Consider the following 19,506-nt stretch of genomic DNA (forward strand, 5'->3'; position numbering starts at 1 on the left):
TATTAGTTAAACTGTTTGAGAAGTGTGCGAGAACAGTTTCATATTACATATTTGAAACTGTCATATCAATCGATATAAACTCAAATTATAAAGTAGGCCATAATTTCTCAATGATTTTACCTTAATTTAATCCAAAACCAAAATTATTTAATAAAACACACAAGTGCTTTGCAATATACCTTATACAGTATTTGTATATGCATTTGCAAGATAGGTTAACTGACTGCAGCATAATATTTGAGAAACAAGCTCAGTTGAGGTTTATTTGTTTACAGTGGTACCTCAGTTCTCGAACTCATTATAACTCGAATTTCTTAAAAGTCGAACCAACCAGTTCGAAAAAAAAAAAAATTACCTAGAGCTCGATCTGAATCTCAGAAGTCAAACTGTGAACGCCGACCTAAGATAACTTGTACGCACGGGGAAATGAGTCACGCAGCACGTCTCTCAGCGGAAATATAGGGTAAAGCTAATTCAGTCTCAGCCTAGCATTAGCTGTGATAGCACCGTGCATGTTTACACTAACTGAATGCATATATTTAGACAGTAAAAATACACTTAGACAATGATAGACAGTAACAGTAATTATTATTATATAATAAAATACATTTTAAAATAAAGATTTCTTATTAATTATTTTAATATTAATAATAAACCATTAATACGTTTAATTATAATAATCTTGTTGTGCCAAGCAGGAGGGAACGGAGACAAAGGCGCAGACGTCAGGGTATCGGGGAATACGGGGTTTAATTACAGGTAAGGCAGGCAAAACGCAGACGGACAATACAATGACCGACTGGGGAAACAAACTGAAACGCGGACTAAATACAGAGGACTAATGACAACCAGAAACAGCTGATCACACTGAGTTAACGAGGGGGCGTTGCACACGGAAGGAGCGGACGATCGGGGCAGGACACATTGTTTGGATACATTTATTTTCTTACTTTACATACTACTGTTTTGATAAATGTGCTTAGATGTGTTTAGTACAGTATATGCTCTTCTTGTTTTATCCGGTTAATTTTGTGTTTAAATGCTAAAAAAAAACATATTTAGGTGTAATTTTTTGGGGCCGGAAACCAATTAATTGGTTTTCCATTATTTCTTATGGGGAAAATTCGATCACAACTCGAACTTTTTAGGATTCGATCCGGAGTTCTGAGGTACCACTGTATTTTCATTTTCATGCACACTGGAGAGGTTACTTAAATTTCTATTTTCAGGTGGCATGATTCACAGTAAAGGTTTAATCCCTGTAAACAATCCCTGTGCCAGCTATGCCTGAAACTGCTCTAACTAGCACTCTAACTAGGGTATGGTCATGGAAGTGTATGGGGGGGTTGTAACCCTGGGACTCTTTAAATGGGTGGAAGCCTCAACCCCCTCAATGCTCAACCCAAAGTTATGCCCTTGGGTATGGTATATATGCAGTTTGGTACAACGACTGCATTGAAAAAGACTTATAACATTTGTTAAAGGCCGTAGCAATTGAGTTTTACAAATATCTAGCCTCTGCTTTTAGAGGAAGGCAAATGGAAAGGCTGTTACCTTGTCACTTGATTCTTTTCCAAAACTTGCCAGTCAATGATTACACATTATAGAGATATTTTGGTTACTGAATACTGATATTCATTCATTTTTCTTAACATTATCCTGAACCAGGAATATTTCTATCAACAGGTGATATTTCCAAAGAGCATGAGCTGTCTCTGTGTGATGTCTTTATGAAGGGACGGCAGACTGGGTCAGTGTGTGGCCAGTTACCTCACACATCCAGGTCTGGGCTTTGAATTTGGCCTCCCCAAGCCTCATGGGTATCCTTCTGTGGTTCACTGACATAGAGTTAGTCTCACTGTATCTTTAAATTTTCCTGCGATTGACTGGCAGCCAGCACTAGTCCTAGCCTGTGTGGCACAGGTGGTGAGCATCACCACCAGCACTCCCCATCAAAGGCAAAATGAAATTGACTTGCAAGTTGGTGCCCCACCAGAAGCTGAAGCCCTAACCCTATGTTGCCTATAAGATAACTTACTGGACCTGTGCTGCCCCCCCCCAATTTATCACACGTAACGTGTTGGATAATCGACGCATTCAACAGAACATTACAACTGATCAATGCCCATTAATCGACCTTGCTTACGCTGTGAATGTATTTTATCCCTAAAAATCAGTATATTTTAATATTCTGCCTTTGATTCAAATACATATGGGATGTATTTTATTACTTTAATATGCCCTCAATGGCAATCCACCTCGACATTTATTATTTAACTTGTACTAAACGAATCGGGAAAATCCGATGCTAACCTTCATACGGGTTTCAATTAAAAATAATTACTAGTGAGCGCTTGAAACACGCCTTTGGGACGTTCCGCCACTAGATGGCGGTAAAGTAACAAACCCCCGCCTCTACCTGAACCAGGTTACTTATTTCTAGGGCGGAGGGGAACCTTTTTTATTAGGAGGAGCTATAACTATAAGGGACATGCATGCAGTTACAGTCAGTCGCTGATTTCTGCGTACAAGTGTAGCATTTCAGTCTAGTCCATACAACGTTAAAACTTAAACATGAAGTATTTAAACTGATTCTTAGAAACACCAAGGAGCAGTGGGAGTAATTCATCACTTCGCCATACAAAATCTTCTGGAAGTACATACCACAATCCCTTCGAAATCCCTCTTGCAGGTAAAGCGTTTATGGAATGTGGCTGGATTACTGAAAGGGAATTTCCTAGATAATTCATGTTATATACACACAATATGGTGTTCGGGCTAAAATTCTGTGCATGCATTAAACGATTTCGTGCATTACAGTAATTTAAGTAAATTGCATTTTGAAATTGTAACTAATGACGGTCGTCATCCTTGTCATCATAACAATATAATTATTTTAATATTAAGATTTATATCTGTTAATTGCTTAGCCATTTTATTGTGTACGTTTTTCTGAAGAGTATGGTATATTGGTATATATGCAGTTTGGTAGAATGACTACATTGAAAAAGACTGGTACAGTATATACAGTGACCTGAGAGAGACCCTCTGGTGCGTCCGTGGTATATAACCGAACCGAATCGAACTGCATGTTTCCTCTGCGGGTCCATCAGCACTTGTAGCTGGACGGTGCAGCCGAGGTGGTGCTCATCAGGGGCGACTCCAAGAACTTTTCGGGGGGGTTGAGACAAAAGATGGGGTTGCTGAAGCCCCCCTAAATAGAGTCTATAGTATATAGTCTCAATAGTGTTGGATAATTGTCCGGTTTCAGCAAACTCCCGGACGAAAGACCTGTATGGCGCTGGACACAGACCAAACACGTTCTTGCTGCTCCCTTTGTTTTTAAAAGCCTATAACGATGGGAAGCGTCCATTTTTTACTCTTTCTCTTGGAGTATTTTATGTCTAAACGTAGAAGTTAGGAGTTAAGGGGGGAAATATAGTTTAGAAAAACACATCTATGTAAATTGATTCAATAAACAAACAGTCCTCAGTAAAGTCGTAATAATAAAAGAGACTGAGAAACCGAAATGTATAGATAAGATGTTTGAATTACATTTGGTACAGAACATGTCACCTTTCTCTACACATAAATAACCTGTGCTTAATAAAGTCTGCATTTTTATACACTTTTGAATGTAATATAACTTTAGGTCTGTTTGCAAAATTAAGCACTGAACATCCAAGAGACATTAGTACCTAAAATTAGCAAAGACATTTCACAGACACTTCTCATTACATAATTTGACGCAGTTGGGTTTCAGTCACAAAATGGCTTTGTTGATTTTTATGACAATGTTTTTTATTAAACAGTAATACTTAGAGAGCACTTCATGAAGTTCTCGCGTAACAATAAAGCTATTAAAAAGTTTTTTGACAAGATAATCCTACATTATTAAACGGAAAATATTCTCAAATTCTAATTTATTTTGAATTTCCCTTTTGCTTTGTTTATATGCATTACTTTGTGAAATCTCCCTTTTCCAGCCATTATTTTATTCCGTAAGGAATGTCAAAGCTGAGCAATAATAATTCAAACAATAATGTATAATCACTTTATGGTAATGTGCTTATACCACTGCCAAACAAGCACGCACAAATTGAAATCCATCCCAATATTGTAAGTTGCTTTAGATAAAAGATAAATTAATATATGTATCTATTAGAGAGAATTAAATTTCAGGATAGTGACACCTGCAGGACTTCTTGCATGTTTAAAAAGTGAGATTCAATGACTTGTGTCATAGAAGCTCAAGATCTAAACAAACTGTAGGAGCTGTGTAAGTGTGCACACGTACAAACACACGCGTACAAACACACACATACAAACACACACAGAAACACACACATACACACACCTTCCTGCTCATTTGTGCTAAACAGTTTTTGTTACAATATTTTAAGGTAGTATTTGCACTATTATCCACTATAATTTTTCAACAAGAAGGTAATCTTGTTTAACTGCTAATTCACATTTTTATGAGTATTTGTAATTACTGTAATGTTTATTGTTTAATACTTAGTCTCTTTATACATTTGTCTCTTCTTAGCACAGTCTTGGAGTTAAGTAAACAAAAATTTCACAACACGTTGTACAGAGAGTAGAACTGTGTATGTGATAAATCAAACTTTGATTTGATTTTTTCCTGCTCCATGTTCGGTCTTAGTCTTTGAGTTTGCCTTTGCCTGGTGAACAGAGCATGACATTTCTGCAGACTGACAAAAGCAAAAACTCTCCTATGTCTCTCCTCTGAACTAGAGTCAGTACCCAGAGCTGCCCCAAGAGTCACTAAAGAAACATCTCTGCTGCTGTCCTTAACAGCAGAAGCTCAGTGCAGTGTTGCCGCGGAGCAAGAGGCCTCACGCCAGCTCGCAGTCGGCGGGATCAAGCGGTAAGACGGCAGTGAAAGACGCACTTGTGCCTCTTTCATCAGCTGCTGTAGGAGATACACACAGACTATTGACAGGGGCTACAGTTCGAGGTGGGGGAGGCTTTGCGCCTCCTTTTCATGTGTGCTTTTCGTTTGTTTTTGCGGAGGGAAGTCGATGGAGACACTGTAATTACAGTTATCACAAGACAAACAGAAAACGGGACTCAATAATATCTAGATAATTAGACAGTCCCCAGATTTACAGACAAATGCAGTTTGATGTTACGGTTGTATGAAGTTTAGTGAAAAACTATAATTAGGCTGTATATCCATGTATGTTTAACAAAGATCATAGCTATGAATATATTTAGCAAATTCATCTATTTTAGGAGGGGAAATACTGGCCACGGTTCTCAGTATTGACACTGGTTTCTCCGCTAAAGGGACACACATTAAATCAGCGCGGAATTCCTCGAGCTGAAGCTTAACCACATTATTTTAATTTTTTTGCATTTAAATAAATATACCAGGACTTCTCTGCGCCTTCTGTGTTGTATGATGGTGGAGCTACTGACGAATAACGTTAGCTGCACTGCATTTTGCAGTGTAGCACTAACAATATAGGCATTTTTTACAGCTAGAAGAAATATAAATACGGTGTTCTTTAGGTTTCTTTGACAGGCTCGCATGTTTAGTCAGTTAGTAAATATTACATGGCAACAATCACTGGTCATATTTTATGTTTGCATTTTGTTACTATAGTAGGAAAAACATTTGAGACCAGAAAAGTGTTTGCATCTGCTTAGCTGAACGTTATCCAAGACAACGTCCATAGCTTACACTTAATGCATTTTTAAAAGACTGAAGCAGTTAAAATTAGACCCACAAAATAAATTTTTGGTTTATAAACAAAGAAATGGAAACTATTATGAATTTAATATGTTGAGAGAACAAAGTTATTTAAAGGTTTTTCAGGGATCCATAAAAGAATAAGTGAGCACTCTGTTACTTGCGACTGTAATGCTTTGTCCTGGTGTTTTCTAAGAAAGAATAGACTTAACTTGGTATTGGAGACAACAGTGAAAAGCAAGCATTATAACTCCTGCTCAGCATTTCAGCAGCGTGAACCTACATGTGCTGACATCAACCTTTTACTTTTCTTAATCTAACAATTAACCCTGAAGAAAGTTCTAGACACTAAACCCTTAACATATTTTTTCTATATAAGGACTATAAAAGATTTTAATTGAATTGATAATAATAATAACAATAATAATAATAACAATAATGATATGATGATGATGATGATGAAGATAATAACCACTGCGGTAAATAGTGACAGCAAAGGACAGATCAGGTGTCGTGTTGGAATTCTTGAAACCTGCTAGGATTAGTAGCTGCTTAAAGCCATTGAAGGTTTTATTTACTGAGGATGGTTGAATCTGAGGAAAGGGACAGATTATGTCATTAAAATGGTGACAACAAAAGACCTTCGATTTATCCATTTAATCAGTCACAATAGGGACTGCGGCTCTCCCCAGGTCACTCAGACACCTGCATATAACATTAAACAGTTTCATTTAAAAAGTATTAACCTTTAATTAACAGCTGCTGTTTCCTGGATTTCAGTTTACTAATGAAGTTTAGGGACCTTCATACATTGAACTGAAGGGCTTGTACAACCTTATCAATACAATGATCTTTGTGTTCACATAATAATAGAAGCAAAACGTTTTGAAATTCCAGTCCCTGTGAATGCTGCAGTGGTATTCATGTGAGAGAGAAAACCCATCACATTTTGCTGGGCTTCATCACTGAGATTTTTCAAGAGATCTTTATATTTCCTCGATTTGCAAAAAAAAAAACGCATTAACAGGTCAATTAATATCGTTCTGCAGCATTTCACTGCAGGTGTATGCTGATGGTGATTATTACTGACAACATGAGACACAGAAACCATTAAGAAGGCTTCACAGTGTGACCAGTCAGCCCCCAGGAACACATTCACAAAGGAGAACCTGACTGGTATTTAATTAATGTTAATTCATTTAATTGAAAGTAAAAGGAATGATATCAAACAGAGAATCCCAAGGAAGGCATGTAAAGACAAATATGAGATCTATATATGTACAATTAATTTACTCTTAGTTGGGACTCTCATTTGACAACAGAGGAGAGGTACCGATTAGCACAGAGGTAATAATATCCCTGCCCTAATCTGTCCCCAAGGAATAGACATTTCAAGCTTGTTAATGATAAGGGTAAAGATACTCTGTCTATTTTGCTTAGATTATGCGGTCGTTAGAAGATGAATGACCTGAGGCGCGGAGTCTGTGGTCGCCTTTGAGACACGGCGAGTCCCGACAGGGCCGCCCAGGCAGAGGATTCTGGTTCCTGACGGGCTCCTCAATCGCTCGGCGGTGCATTCCAGCCCCGAGGAGCCGCGTCTCCAGAGCCTCTGTCTGCGCTGGGGCGTGTGTCCGCGGTTGGGGGACCGGGGGCCATCGTGCCCCTTCGCTTCCTGTGGAAGGCACGTCAAAAACATATTCCTTTCCTGCCTCTCAAAGACATCCTCTGTCCCTTATCTGGCTCCTTGTAAGTTGTCTAATAGCTTACTAAGAGTTTAATTCTCCAGAATTACTTTTAGGATGTAAATGGATTTAAGTCTTTATAAGATGCCTTTAAGTGTTACATATCTTTACGAAAAAATGATAAACATCATTGCATTATGATCACAATGTTTCAATTGAAATTGCATTCGGTAATAAGGTAACCAACTCAAAACAACAAACTAACGAACTAAAAATATGGTATGAAGAACATCAGATTTACAAAACAGGAACTTCACCAGCAGTAATTGCTTTTGTTCTAGCAATGACAGGATACACTTCAGGAATGTAGTGGTGACCAAGGACAGTTGTTGACCGGGGTTAGCTGTTCACAGGGATTCAGTAATTTTCCTGCATAACTTAGATTCCACCAAACACCACTGATGTTTAGCAAACTGGTACAACTTTACTGTGAAAGGAAGAAATGTTTTTCTCTGTTGTGTCATTTTTCTACATTTTATATACAGTAAATGAAAATGGAAAAAAAAGGTCTCACCTGTTGATGTTCTGTATATGTCTTTTTTTTACTGAGCAATGGACAGATAGAAGCTATCAAAAGTATGTGCTGTTAAAACGAAAAAACAATGTTTAATGCCCTAAAGCAGGGGTGGCCGATCTTATCCGCAAAGGGCCGGTGTGTACGCAGGTTCTTGGGATAACCTGTAGGTCAGCTGTTCAAACCCAGGTGTGAGGACTATTCAGCCAATCAGTCCTCTAATTAGGGAGCTGCAGCAAAAACCCACATACACAGCAGCCCATCCTGGATAAGATTGTCCACTCCTGCCCTAGAGGGAAGAAAAGCAGGTATGGATGAGGGTAAGACAGTCTCACTTATTCAGACATAGCTTGAATGAGCCTACAGAATATGCAAAGAAAGATACTTGATTTTCAGACCACAGTTGCGTAGATTTCCCGTAGATGTCCTCTAAAATACTACAGTAGCTGCATGTGTGACCTGATCCATCTCCCCGGTTCATTCTGTAAGTGAATGACATGAGTTTGTAACTACATTGTGTAGACTTGTATTTGCTTGCATCCACTACAATCATCCACCAAAGCATCTACCATTTACCAGGAGAACATGACGCAACAACAGTGACAGTCTCCTAGGCAACAGTAAATGACTGGAATTTAAGGAATGTGTCCTTCAACTTACAGTCATTTAATTTGCCCGATTGATCACCTTTCCTGCAATAGCTGGCAAGCTGTTTCAATTTTTTTTGCATATGCTAATGAAACAGGCTAATTATTATTACCCATGGGATACAGGAGTTCATGGCAAATGCAGAAAAATGGCATTTATAAGCAATTATTCCTTCTGTGTTTCTAAGATGTTTAATGCGTATAGCGCTAACGACCACACATTATGAGGCTTGGGGCGCCGTTTACACACCCTACCATTGCTCCTTACTCACAGTAACAATTTACAAATACTTTGCAGCACGCTAAGCAATGCACTGCCTGTAGGTTGTATGCAGGCCCCTCCCTCATAGTCCATGATGTTTCAATATTACCATATCTGTCGTAATAACGCTCACTTTTTTTTTTATGTGAACATCTTTAGGCTATATTTTCGTGCTGTGAAAGGCACACAGATGTGCCACCGAAGGTATTCTGAACCAGATGATTTATTGCAGTATGATTGCATTTTTTCATCACCCTGTTCTTCTGGGGGACTGGCTTATGAAAAAGAGATATATATTGTCCCAGCAGAGGGAGGGTGTAGTACTGTACAGGGTTTGGGAAAGCACAGTATTGAGAGACTTCATAAGGCATAAGGGTGTCTTCCTCTTTGCTGGGATCTCTCTTTTCTCCTGATCTCTTTTTTTTTCTCAGTACACATTTACTGTGGCTGAAGTCATGAAGTATCCCACTGATAACTCCGAAACAGGCAGCTAAATTGTGACTGTTGGATTGGGATGCTATCCGAAAAAAATGTTGTTTTCTCAAAATAATTGCAGCTATGTATATATTTACATAACAGATATTGGTGTCTGGGGCCACCTTTAAAATTCAGGCAGGCAGCTGTGAGTCAAGGCGTTGCCGTCGTTTTAAAGTTTTGGTTTCACAAGTGAGCAAAGATGCTGGAAAATCTGCTAATCTGTTACATTTAATAGTTTTTTTTTTTTACCTGAGCAGTATTTGGAGCAGCATTCAGTAGAATGTTAAGCTATAGGTAGAGAAGGCAGGAAAAGGAGCAAAAGAGCAAAAATCCCTCCCCCACTGGAAATAACCAGACTCCCCCCCCCCCCCCCCCAACTGGAAATATACAACAGCAGGACTAAGTGACTAATAACTAAGGATTGGAGGGCTTTGATATTTTAGTATTTACAAAATGTCTTTGTGGACCCCCAGTAACAGGTACAGCAGTGTCCTTTGCTGGGTGCATAAGGACTGACAGGAACAGGAATGTTCAACCTGAAGGCCATATTTGCTCACTACTGAGACTTGACTACGAAGTTCAAGAGGCTAGTCATGCTTTTAGACCTCCTATTATTGCATTTATTGCATTTATAATCTCCATTTTAGACGCTGAGTTACGTTAATAATTCATAAACATCAATGACATAAACTGAAATTTCACAATCTAGCTGGTGTCCCCTTTGAATTAGCACATACATATAGTAGGGTCCTACGTACAATTAATCATGACTTTGTAACATGAAGCAAGGCATGCTATCAGCACTCAGTTTTTATGAGAAAACCTTTTCTTTTAAAAAGGCTGACGCAATTATTTAAACATTAATGTCAGAATGGAGAACCCAGCGCTGTTTGTAATTCTGGGATTCTTCCAAGAAAAGCGAGTCTCCCGTGGGCAGAGATGAAGAGCCGTCGGCATTGTCACATTTTGGACGCGTCCCACTGCTCCCTTGTACTGCCACCCCAGTGAGCGTTACTGTAAACACCAGCACGAGAATGTGCAAATAGCTTAGTGCAACATACTGAATTATTACTACAACCCAGTCAAACTCCATCTATCATCTTATGCTAGTGTGGACAGAACAATGATGCTCTTTTAATAATTTAATAACCATTAAAAAGAAAATAATGTGTAATCTTAGAAATATTAATGAAAAGTGTGTCTCCATGATTAGCCTATTTGGATATAGTATGTAGAAATTGTTTAAGTAATAATGTGTAATTAATTAAAGTTAGCTGGTGGTGAAATCTATTAAACACAAGGAATAGCTGAGGTGCCCCTGAGGAGAGGTTTGGGACCTGAAGCGGTGTTCATCTAGCCGACTAGATATCAGTAACTTTTTGTAAATATACAATTACTACCCCGATAAATAGCTTTACACATTTTCTTTTACTGCTTAGGACTTTTGCACAGCACTGTGTGTGTGTATTAGGTTCACATTAAATTGTAGGGACTAACCTGTTTTTTTACGTTGTGGGGACCATTGGTCCCGACAAAGATCTGTGAATGCAATCAAGACAGTAAAATGCCAAAAGTCTCTTTTTAGTTTGGTTGCTTATAGTTAAGGTTAGGGCTGGGTAGGGGTTAAGGTCGTCATGTTGTGATTAGAGTTTTCCTCATAGAATTGGATGGAGAGCACCCACAAAGATATAATTATATAATTACAAACCTGTGTGTGTGTTTGTGTGTGTGTGTGTGTGTTATATTTGTTCAACCTTTTTTCCCTTTTTTATCAAAGGAATGTTTATTAAATGAATGGGTGCACATTTCTATCTATAGCTTCTCTTGGTAAAGTAAGGAAGGTTTTTTTTCTTCTGTTATTTCCAGAGACGCATAACAGGGTTTAATTTTGCGCTGCGGGCTGTCAAAGTGGCGTCACGCTGTCTGACTTTGATTTCTCTTAGGGTATCCAAGGTAGAGACGGGGCCAATACAACAGGCTACAGAGTAGCCACATCAAGCAGGCTGCAGGAAATGAATAGGCAGCCTTTCAATCAGACCTGAAGCTCTGATGTCCTGCGTTGTGTTTTAATCCTATTTGACGATTTATTATCACTGCTCTGCTCACATGTGTGGGCGCACATACGTTGTCTTTCTTCTTGCCGGTCTGATAGTGTTGGAGAAGATTAACGATGAACAAGAAACGGCAGGCTGTAAGGAAGTAGAATAGAAAATTACAGAGGTACTTGAACGCCTGTACGCTAAGGTGAGCAGGAGATGTGCCTGATGACCTCCAGAGAGTTGGTAGACCTCATTGATGCCTGCTGTAAGTCTCCTGGAGAGACGTAAACGTGCAGCAAGTCCGTGCTGCAGAGAAGGAGAGCAAGAGAACTGCCTGTACCTCAATCTATCATTTCTCCTTCTTCTTCAGAAGCCAGGAGGATGGTTCATAAAGGAGAACAGAAACAGCCTTGCTTCCTCTTCTTCATCTTGGTGAGTTTCACACTAACTTCACCTGCTTTAGCAGGAAGCGTGTAGATCCAGGTGAGAGGACTGAGAAGGTCAGATATGCTGTTTAGATGATCCTCACCGTAATGCTGTCAAATAACTAAGCAGCTTCGACACCACAATCAGCATGCAGTTTAAACCTGTCATGAATCTTCCAGTCTTTACTTTAGACGCTGACTTGAAATATTTTGGCATTTATCCCAAGATCTAATTTTACATTATGCTCTCTTAATTATAACTTATAAATGGGATCTTCAGGAGCCGTGGGATTATTGTGGTAGGCATGCATCAACTTCTTTGTAGGAAACTTCGTGTCAGAAGAGAATATCTTTATCAGAGGACTTGCTCTGCAGATGTATGCAGCGTGTTGTGCAGTGTGAGTCCAGCTAATGGGGTTGGTGACCAACTTAATCTGTTGTTTGCTGATATTCTGAATTGTGGTTCATATTCAGTATTTTCCACAGGAACTCTCAAAGTCTGTCGCTAAACCCAGTCAGAGCAAACATATTGAGTGTATTAGTTGTTATGTTTCTCTGTGAAATGATAAATCTGACGATTGGGGGCGGCGTGTGACTCGATGGGTTAGGGTGCTGTGATTCAGCAAAAAAATACATGTTGCTTTGGATACAAGCATCTGTTAAATGCATGCAGTTGAGACGGTACAAATGAAATAAGCATTATTTTTTTCTTGAGAAACCGTGTATCTCTGAGGATGTTTGAACAGGCTGTGAGGGCCAGAGGAGGCGTTGGTATTGGCCAGGTTGGACGATAGTAGGATCTGAGCAGTAGCTATGGTCAGGGTGAGAGAAGCTTCATACCTTGAATGTTTTCTTAAAGTCAGCTGAAAACCACTCCATGGATTTACTTAACCTTATCACTTAAACTATTACCGATTAAATATATATAGTCCAGCTTATAAAAAATGAAAGTATACTCCTCTAATGAAGTGTAAACAATTCAGGGGGGTTAAATGGGTAAAATATCTCCACACCAGATCACATTTATTTTATTTATAGGTCAGACACTTTCATCCAAACCGATATACAATTGAGAAACAGGGCCAGCCAGCCGGCCCCTGGAGCAATGGGAGGTTAGGGGCCTCAGTCAGGGGCCCACAAGTGAAATCACTCTGCCAGCTACAGGATTTAAACCAGCGACCATCTGATCGCAATCACAGAGTTCCAACCCACTGAGCCACACAGCAAGCCGGTGCTTTTATGCCGTGTCTGTGCCACTGCCCGCTCCCTGACCATCTCCATCCACACAGGCGTCCACTCTGCCCTGCCTGAGTGCAGAGTATTCCAGCTGCGGGGAGAATGAGTTCTACAACCAGACCAGTGGCAGCTGCCAGCCGTGTCCACCTTGCCAGCCAGGCCAGGAGCCCTATATGGTGAGCAGCCCCAGCTTACGGTGCCTCTGCAAAGGCTGGCTTATCCCCTCACACGTCCCTGCTTAGCATCCCTGCAGACCGCCTGAAGTGGTGTAGTTAATGAACTGAAGCGGCTTCAGGCAGGTCCTCAGCCTGTTTTTAAACCCTTAACGAGCAAAACCACAGCTTCCTTCAGTAAACCATTCAGCAGTACATAGTAACTGCACAGCTGCAATCTGAATGGTGTTTTGAGCCTGTTGATCTACTAAAGATTAAACAAAAATGAAGATAAAGATTTCTCCCCTGGCAAAATTGTGGTTATTTATGCGACTGGATTTGAGTGGCGTCATTGGGCACCGTGTGCAAACTACTGATTACGGGGAATCAGGGCGCCAGATACAGATTATTTTGCAAGCTTTTTTGAAGGAACTGAGAAATGGTGAATTTTTTGTCTTTTTGCTGAGATGTGTTTGATAATCGTGGCCCACACCTCAGAGCAATTTTCACAGACCACCCAAGACGCCCTAACCTGTTTCAGACTCAAACGTGACTCTTTCTTCAAAAGAAAATCACAGGGTAACCCAACTGAGAAACCCATAAATGATGCTTCAGATGGTCTCCTCCTCCACAGGTCACACAGATTCCCAGGCCTCAGTGTCCAGCTCTTAAATCTGTTTTTACTAAAGTCACGTCTCACACAAGATATTCTTGTGTCTGGCAGGTGCAGTTTCCAAAGCTGATTTATTTTGCAGTGTTAGATCGACTGTAAGTGATGTGCAAATACTGTGAATCAGTGTTGTTTAACATCTGTGCATGAAATTTGTATTGGTGCATTTGGTTTTGCAATTGGTACAAGTATATGCACAGGGGCATGGGGGGCATGTACACCCCAATATTTAATTTGGTTTCATTCATCCCCCATACATAAGCCATTGTCTTTATCTGATTAAGCTGTGTGCCCCCCAATATCAAACTCTCTCCAACACCATTATATAAACACGTTGAATTATGAAGGAATAATTCCCCAGACCAAGGCTGTAATTATAATATTTACTGGTGGGGGGTCACATTGGCCCCAATATTCAGATGTGCTCACAATGTCCCCCCCCCCAATATATATTATAATTACGACCTTGGCTCCCTCCAGTGTTGACTCCGTGGCTTCAACCTTACCCCAGACTGAACCAAGTTGTCATTAAAATTAATATAGAATGTGAATTAGATAATTAAAAAAACTATTTTAGAACAGACGTTTCTGGGGGGGAAAAACATCTAGGCTTAATTTTTTAATAGGTAAATTCTTTAATGTGAAATGAAATTGCTGGAGAGGCTTGTTGAACTGGTGTCCTTTCATTAAAATGTTTGTTTCCTGTGACTCTGTAAGTCAGAAAAGCAAGACTCGGGTTTCCTGCCTTTAAAGACTCTTTGAAACAGTGTCTGCACATCAAATGCTGCTGATGAAAAGTGATGTAAATTAGAAAGCAGTCCAGGCGTGTGACGGCAGGCCGCATGCTGCACGGCAGGCCGCCCCTACATAGGCAGCGGAGGCCTATCTACACTAACAGCTACTTCGCTCCCTACAGCTGGGAAAATGAAGCCCTTGTTCTTCGCTTCTCATATTTACATTAAGCTGCTTACCTCATGGTTTCATACAAGGCAACAATTATCCTCTACACATACCTGGATATTATACCAAAGAAATTCCTTATTCAAGGATACCACAAAACGCCCTCATGGGTTTTAAATCAACATCTTTCCGGTCTCACGCTTATGTTCATAACTGCTCTGTCCCCCTACTTACTGTAGTACAAAGAATCTTGCAAAGCTTAGTATATTTTTTTTAACATATATTCAGATTTAAGGAGGTTTAAAGGTCTACAATGCGTTTCCTTGGTACAAACATAAAGCCCAGCTAGCAGTTTGAACATTGCATTTTTAAATAACAGCTATAGCAATCTCATTTGGGAAGCTCTCTGCATTTATTTGGCTGTCACTTTTATTCGGTATTTTGATAAAGCAGAGTCAGACAGTCCCTAGAGCAGTTGGGGGTTAAGGGCCTCGATCAGGGGCCCAAGTATTAAATCACTCTGCCGGCCCCAGGATTTGAACAAGATTCCTTCCCATCAGAGGTACAGCATCCTAACCTGCTGTGCCATACATGGAAAATCTAGCCAGGAATGTATGGTTAATACCTACATACCTGTGCACCAGGAGACACTAGCTGTCTGTAGCCACAGCTTTGACAGGGACTGTCTGGTCATTATCTCAGTGAAATCATCACCCATGTGCGTAGTGGGTCTGCAGGTAGTGCCATCATTCATATAGTAAACACAGTTTAACGTGATCTGTGGCCCCTCAGGCACTCAGGGGGGGTTGGTGTCCTGTGTATTACCCCAGGAGCAAGTAACTATTGTGAACAGCCCGCATATTTCACATTCACTTCAATTATATCACATTATATAGAGTTACAGAGCATGGAATTTTAAAACAACTTCAAATTGCTTTATTTCTGCTTAGGTCAATAATGTAAGGTATATAATTAACATAAAATATGGATGAACGGCTGATATGTAGCTTTTGCAAAGATCTATTTATTTTAAGCTTTAAAGACTGAGTGTATGATACTAAATCCAAATATATCAAGATGTTAAGGGAAAAACAGGGCTGTAAGAAGATCATTTCAAGCGGAACCATAAGGGAATACCAGGCCAAGCGGAACCATAAAGGAATACCAGGCCAAGCGGAACCATAAAGGAATACCAGGCCAAGCGGAACCATAAGGGAATACCAGGCCAAGCGGAACCATAAGGGAATACCAGGCCAAGCGGAACCATAAGGGAATACCAGGCCAAGCGGAACCTTAAGGGAATACCAGGCCAAGCGGAACCTTAAGGGAATACTACTATTTACTACTTTGTGCCCATCTATAAAGATGATTGCAGTCATGTGTCAATGTAATACAAATCTATGCACCGTATGTGTTTCCACTGAGCCTTGCTAACATTGTGGTTCCCTTTCAGAACTGCGGCTACGGTGTGAAAGACGATGACTACGACTGTGTCCCGTGTCCAGCGGGCAAGTTCTCCAAGGGGAAGTACGAGATCTGCAGGCGACATAAGGACTGTGATGCTTTGTACCGAGCCACCGTGCTGACGCCGGGAACAGCAGAGAGTGACGCTGAGTGCGGATCCTGCCTGCCAGGGTAACTCACCCCCACTGCAAGAATAAACTCCCAAAGATTCTAATCATAGAGATCTGTTTTTATGAATTGGCAGCATATATTGTGCTTGTACTGAGCAATAGGTCATTTGGATTCTGTTCCTATGTATATAGCATGCAGACAAGTTAATAAAATAAATGTCTCAGCATTTAATGACATACACTTGGACGAGAAAGAACAGGGAATGAAACAAAAAGAATTGGTGTCTGAGGCCAATGCGCTGCTTACCCTTACTAAGTCTATATACTAAGTTCATGGTTGAAGAGTGATAGACTTCCAAAAGGCTCCCTACTGATAAAACCAAAGCTTTCATTCATGCTGTCAATGAGTCGACTAGGTATAATGGCAGCTAGGCTGAGCTTCCAGTGAATGGCCACACATTTGCCTGTGGGAAGCCAACGCTGGCACGCCTGTGGACGCTGTTCTCGTTACGGCAATAAATCTTATTTTACAAAACTCAAATTACAAAGACTATAAATGCAACGCAAACTTAAATCTTCAGTGTTAACTTATTGCATTTAGTCTTTAGCAATTCAAAACAAGTCAAAACACAGAGATATGGAGTCCTATGTCAATCATAATTTCACGAATCTGGACTGTAATTCCCAGACACAGAATCCTTTGTGCTACACGCTCTGCGCTGTGAAGAACGCACGCTCCAGCTCATTGGCCTGTATTTACTCTGTGCAGTGATGCGCTGGTTGTGAAATGCAGTGCGACTCGTCTAAGCCATGAATCACAGATGACATGGCAGACCACCCTGTCGGGACCTTCCACGTCTCCACATGCAGCCACGGGGGGGGTGGGGGGGGGGGTACCGTGACCGATGCCACACTCACACACGCATTCAATTGGTCACAGTACCAGCTTCAATTTTCCATCTCTTATGTGCTCAAAGGAGGACATGGTAATAATAGAAAAGAGTTGGCTGTACTGGATCAAAGCATCTGTATCTCTGACACAAGCAGTTACACAAGGGCCATGTCAGAGCACTGTAATGTTCCCCGTTAAATCACAAGATCTGGTTTTAATTTGCTTTAATAGTAAATTTATATAGCCAAGCTTTTAGGAAAATTGAATGGTGGGGTTCTAAATATTCCACTCGGAATTCCCCCCAAACTGTTTTTGTAAAAGTGTCTTTTGAAAACATGGCAGTTAGATTTGTACTATTTCAGGCTGTATCATTACTATAAGTAAAAACCAGCAAGTGACTAAACAGTGTTTTCACCTTGGTACGATAGTTGTAAATTACCAAAGAGAATCACTATAATGTTTAGTATTTTCTTCTTATTCCATTTCTGTATTGAATTCCTAAATTTGTGAAGGCTTCCAGGGCTGAGAAATGGTTTCCACGGGAACAGTGATCAACCTCTGGTGCAGATACCATACTCAGGCGGGTTTTCTCTAGCAAATAAATAGTTGCATTTTCTTCTTTGGCTACATCGACATAGAAACAATTACTAAAGTAGTAACCAATAAAATAATCAATGCCGTTTCTCTGTTAAATGAACCCTGTTGAGTTGGTAATGATTCTCACAAAAGCATAATACAAGAGGAGTACTTGAAGAATTGCAATCAAATGGCAACATCGTTAAGGCTCAGTGTGGTCAAAGTGTATATAGTTTGGAATCTGCTCACTGCAAGGTTGGATGTTGACTTTCAGTTCAATTAGGGGAAGAAAAACAGATTCATTAGGCTTTTTCCATGTATGTGGCAAGTAGCAACTGAAATCTCCATGTGAAGGTTTATGGCCTCCCACTGATTCTGGGAAAACAACTGTCAAAATGACAAAATCTGGCAAAAGAAAAAAGTGTTTCCAACAAAAATCCAATTTAGGGCTGTAAACAACCTGATACACTATCCAATAGTAACCGTCCATAAAATCCTGCTCCACGCCGCTAGCAAGCCTTCTTTTAATTTGCTGTGTCCCCCCCCATCCACAGATATTACATTCTGGAGAACCGCCCACGAAACATCTATGGGATGGTGTGTCACTCCTGCCAGAATGCTCCGAAAAACAACAAAGATTGTAAGTGGACTTTGGCTGCTCTGTGTCAGTTTATATTCCAATGATCCACTATGTATAATATTCTTACAAGTCAAATTTATTTATATATTAATAAATTATGAAAGCAAAAATATGTAGTTGCAGTTACATGATGTTTTTTAATTGACTTTCTTGCTAAACAGTTTATGACTAATTGTGATGAATTAATTATTATATATCACATTATATGTATATAGTATAATATATTATTATATATGTTATTGCTGTCGTGCATGACTGCACACGGATCGCAGAAAAGGTGCAGGAAGCAAAAAGTCAGGGCAAACACGGGGTTTAATAGGAGCAGGCAATACACGAGATGACATTACAATGACCGGACTGGGGAAACAAACGGAAACGCGGACTAAATACAATGGACTAATGACAACAATCAGGAACAGCTGGTAAACACGGGGAATCCACACAGGGTTAACGAGGGGGCGTGGCACACGGAAGGAGCGGACAATCGGGGCATGACAAGACAGGGAATACATATGTTTTTGGACTGGTTCGCTGCCACAGATACTTTCTTGTTAGCATGATAACTCAAAAAGTATTTCATGGGTATTTGCAGGCACATTGTGTGTCATATTTTGAGAAAGATGGCACAAAAATTGAAGCAACATCATATAGTGATAGAAAAGAAAAGGGCAGTTTCAGGCACTTGATACTGTTAACATGATAACTCACCACGTTTTTGAGTCTGCAGACACATTCTGTTGACAAACTGAGCTGAACAAATTTTGAGACAAATTTTCCCAAAATTGAAGCAATGCCGCTTAGTGGCAGCAATGAGTAGAGTGAAAGGAGATGACGTTAAACCTTGTGAAAGTGATAAGTCAACAAGTATTGATGGATCTTATTACTGCTTCAGCAAAACGTTGAAGATCTACACCTTATTTCATTTTGAGGCAAATTGCCCCCAGTATGAAACCATGCGGCAGCAGAAGAAGGAAGGGCAGGCTCTAGAAGATTCTTAGACATGAGAAGACAGAAACTGTAAAAGTATTTTGCAAATCTTTT

The 19,506-nt window shown here is 40.1% G+C and overlaps 1 protein-coding gene across 4 annotated transcripts in view; it reads left to right on the plus strand.

Moving 5' to 3' along the window:
- The first annotated feature begins 2,363 nt into the window (after window positions 1–2,363).
- The window catches only part of LOC111849063 (tumor necrosis factor receptor superfamily member EDAR-like), a 29,304-nt gene continuing 12,161 nt past the window's right edge, over window positions 2,364–19,506 (plus strand). The window contains exons 1-6 of one of the 4 annotated variants that reach the window (XM_023821589.2): window positions 2,364–2,692; window positions 4,759–4,891; window positions 11,771–11,832; window positions 13,115–13,237; window positions 16,237–16,418; window positions 18,380–18,465. In XM_023821589.2, the coding sequence (XP_023677357.1) occupies window positions 11,782–11,832; window positions 13,115–13,237; window positions 16,237–16,418; window positions 18,380–18,465 (442 nt within the window). In that variant the 5' untranslated portion in view covers window positions 2,364–2,692; window positions 4,759–4,891; window positions 11,771–11,781. Of the gene's footprint in view, window positions 2,693–3,119; window positions 3,141–4,758; window positions 4,892–11,322; window positions 11,606–11,770; window positions 11,833–13,114; window positions 13,238–16,236; window positions 16,419–18,379; window positions 18,466–19,506 lie in introns of those variants that run through there. The other 3 variants (XM_023821590.2, XM_023821591.2, XM_072700687.1) reach the window with 3 other exon arrangements.

The sequence above is a fragment of the Paramormyrops kingsleyae genome, chromosome 16 (genome assembly GCF_048594095.1).
Source record: "Paramormyrops kingsleyae isolate MSU_618 chromosome 16, PKINGS_0.4, whole genome shotgun sequence".
In the NCBI taxonomy this organism is placed as follows: Eukaryota; Metazoa; Chordata; class Actinopteri; order Osteoglossiformes; family Mormyridae; genus Paramormyrops; species Paramormyrops kingsleyae.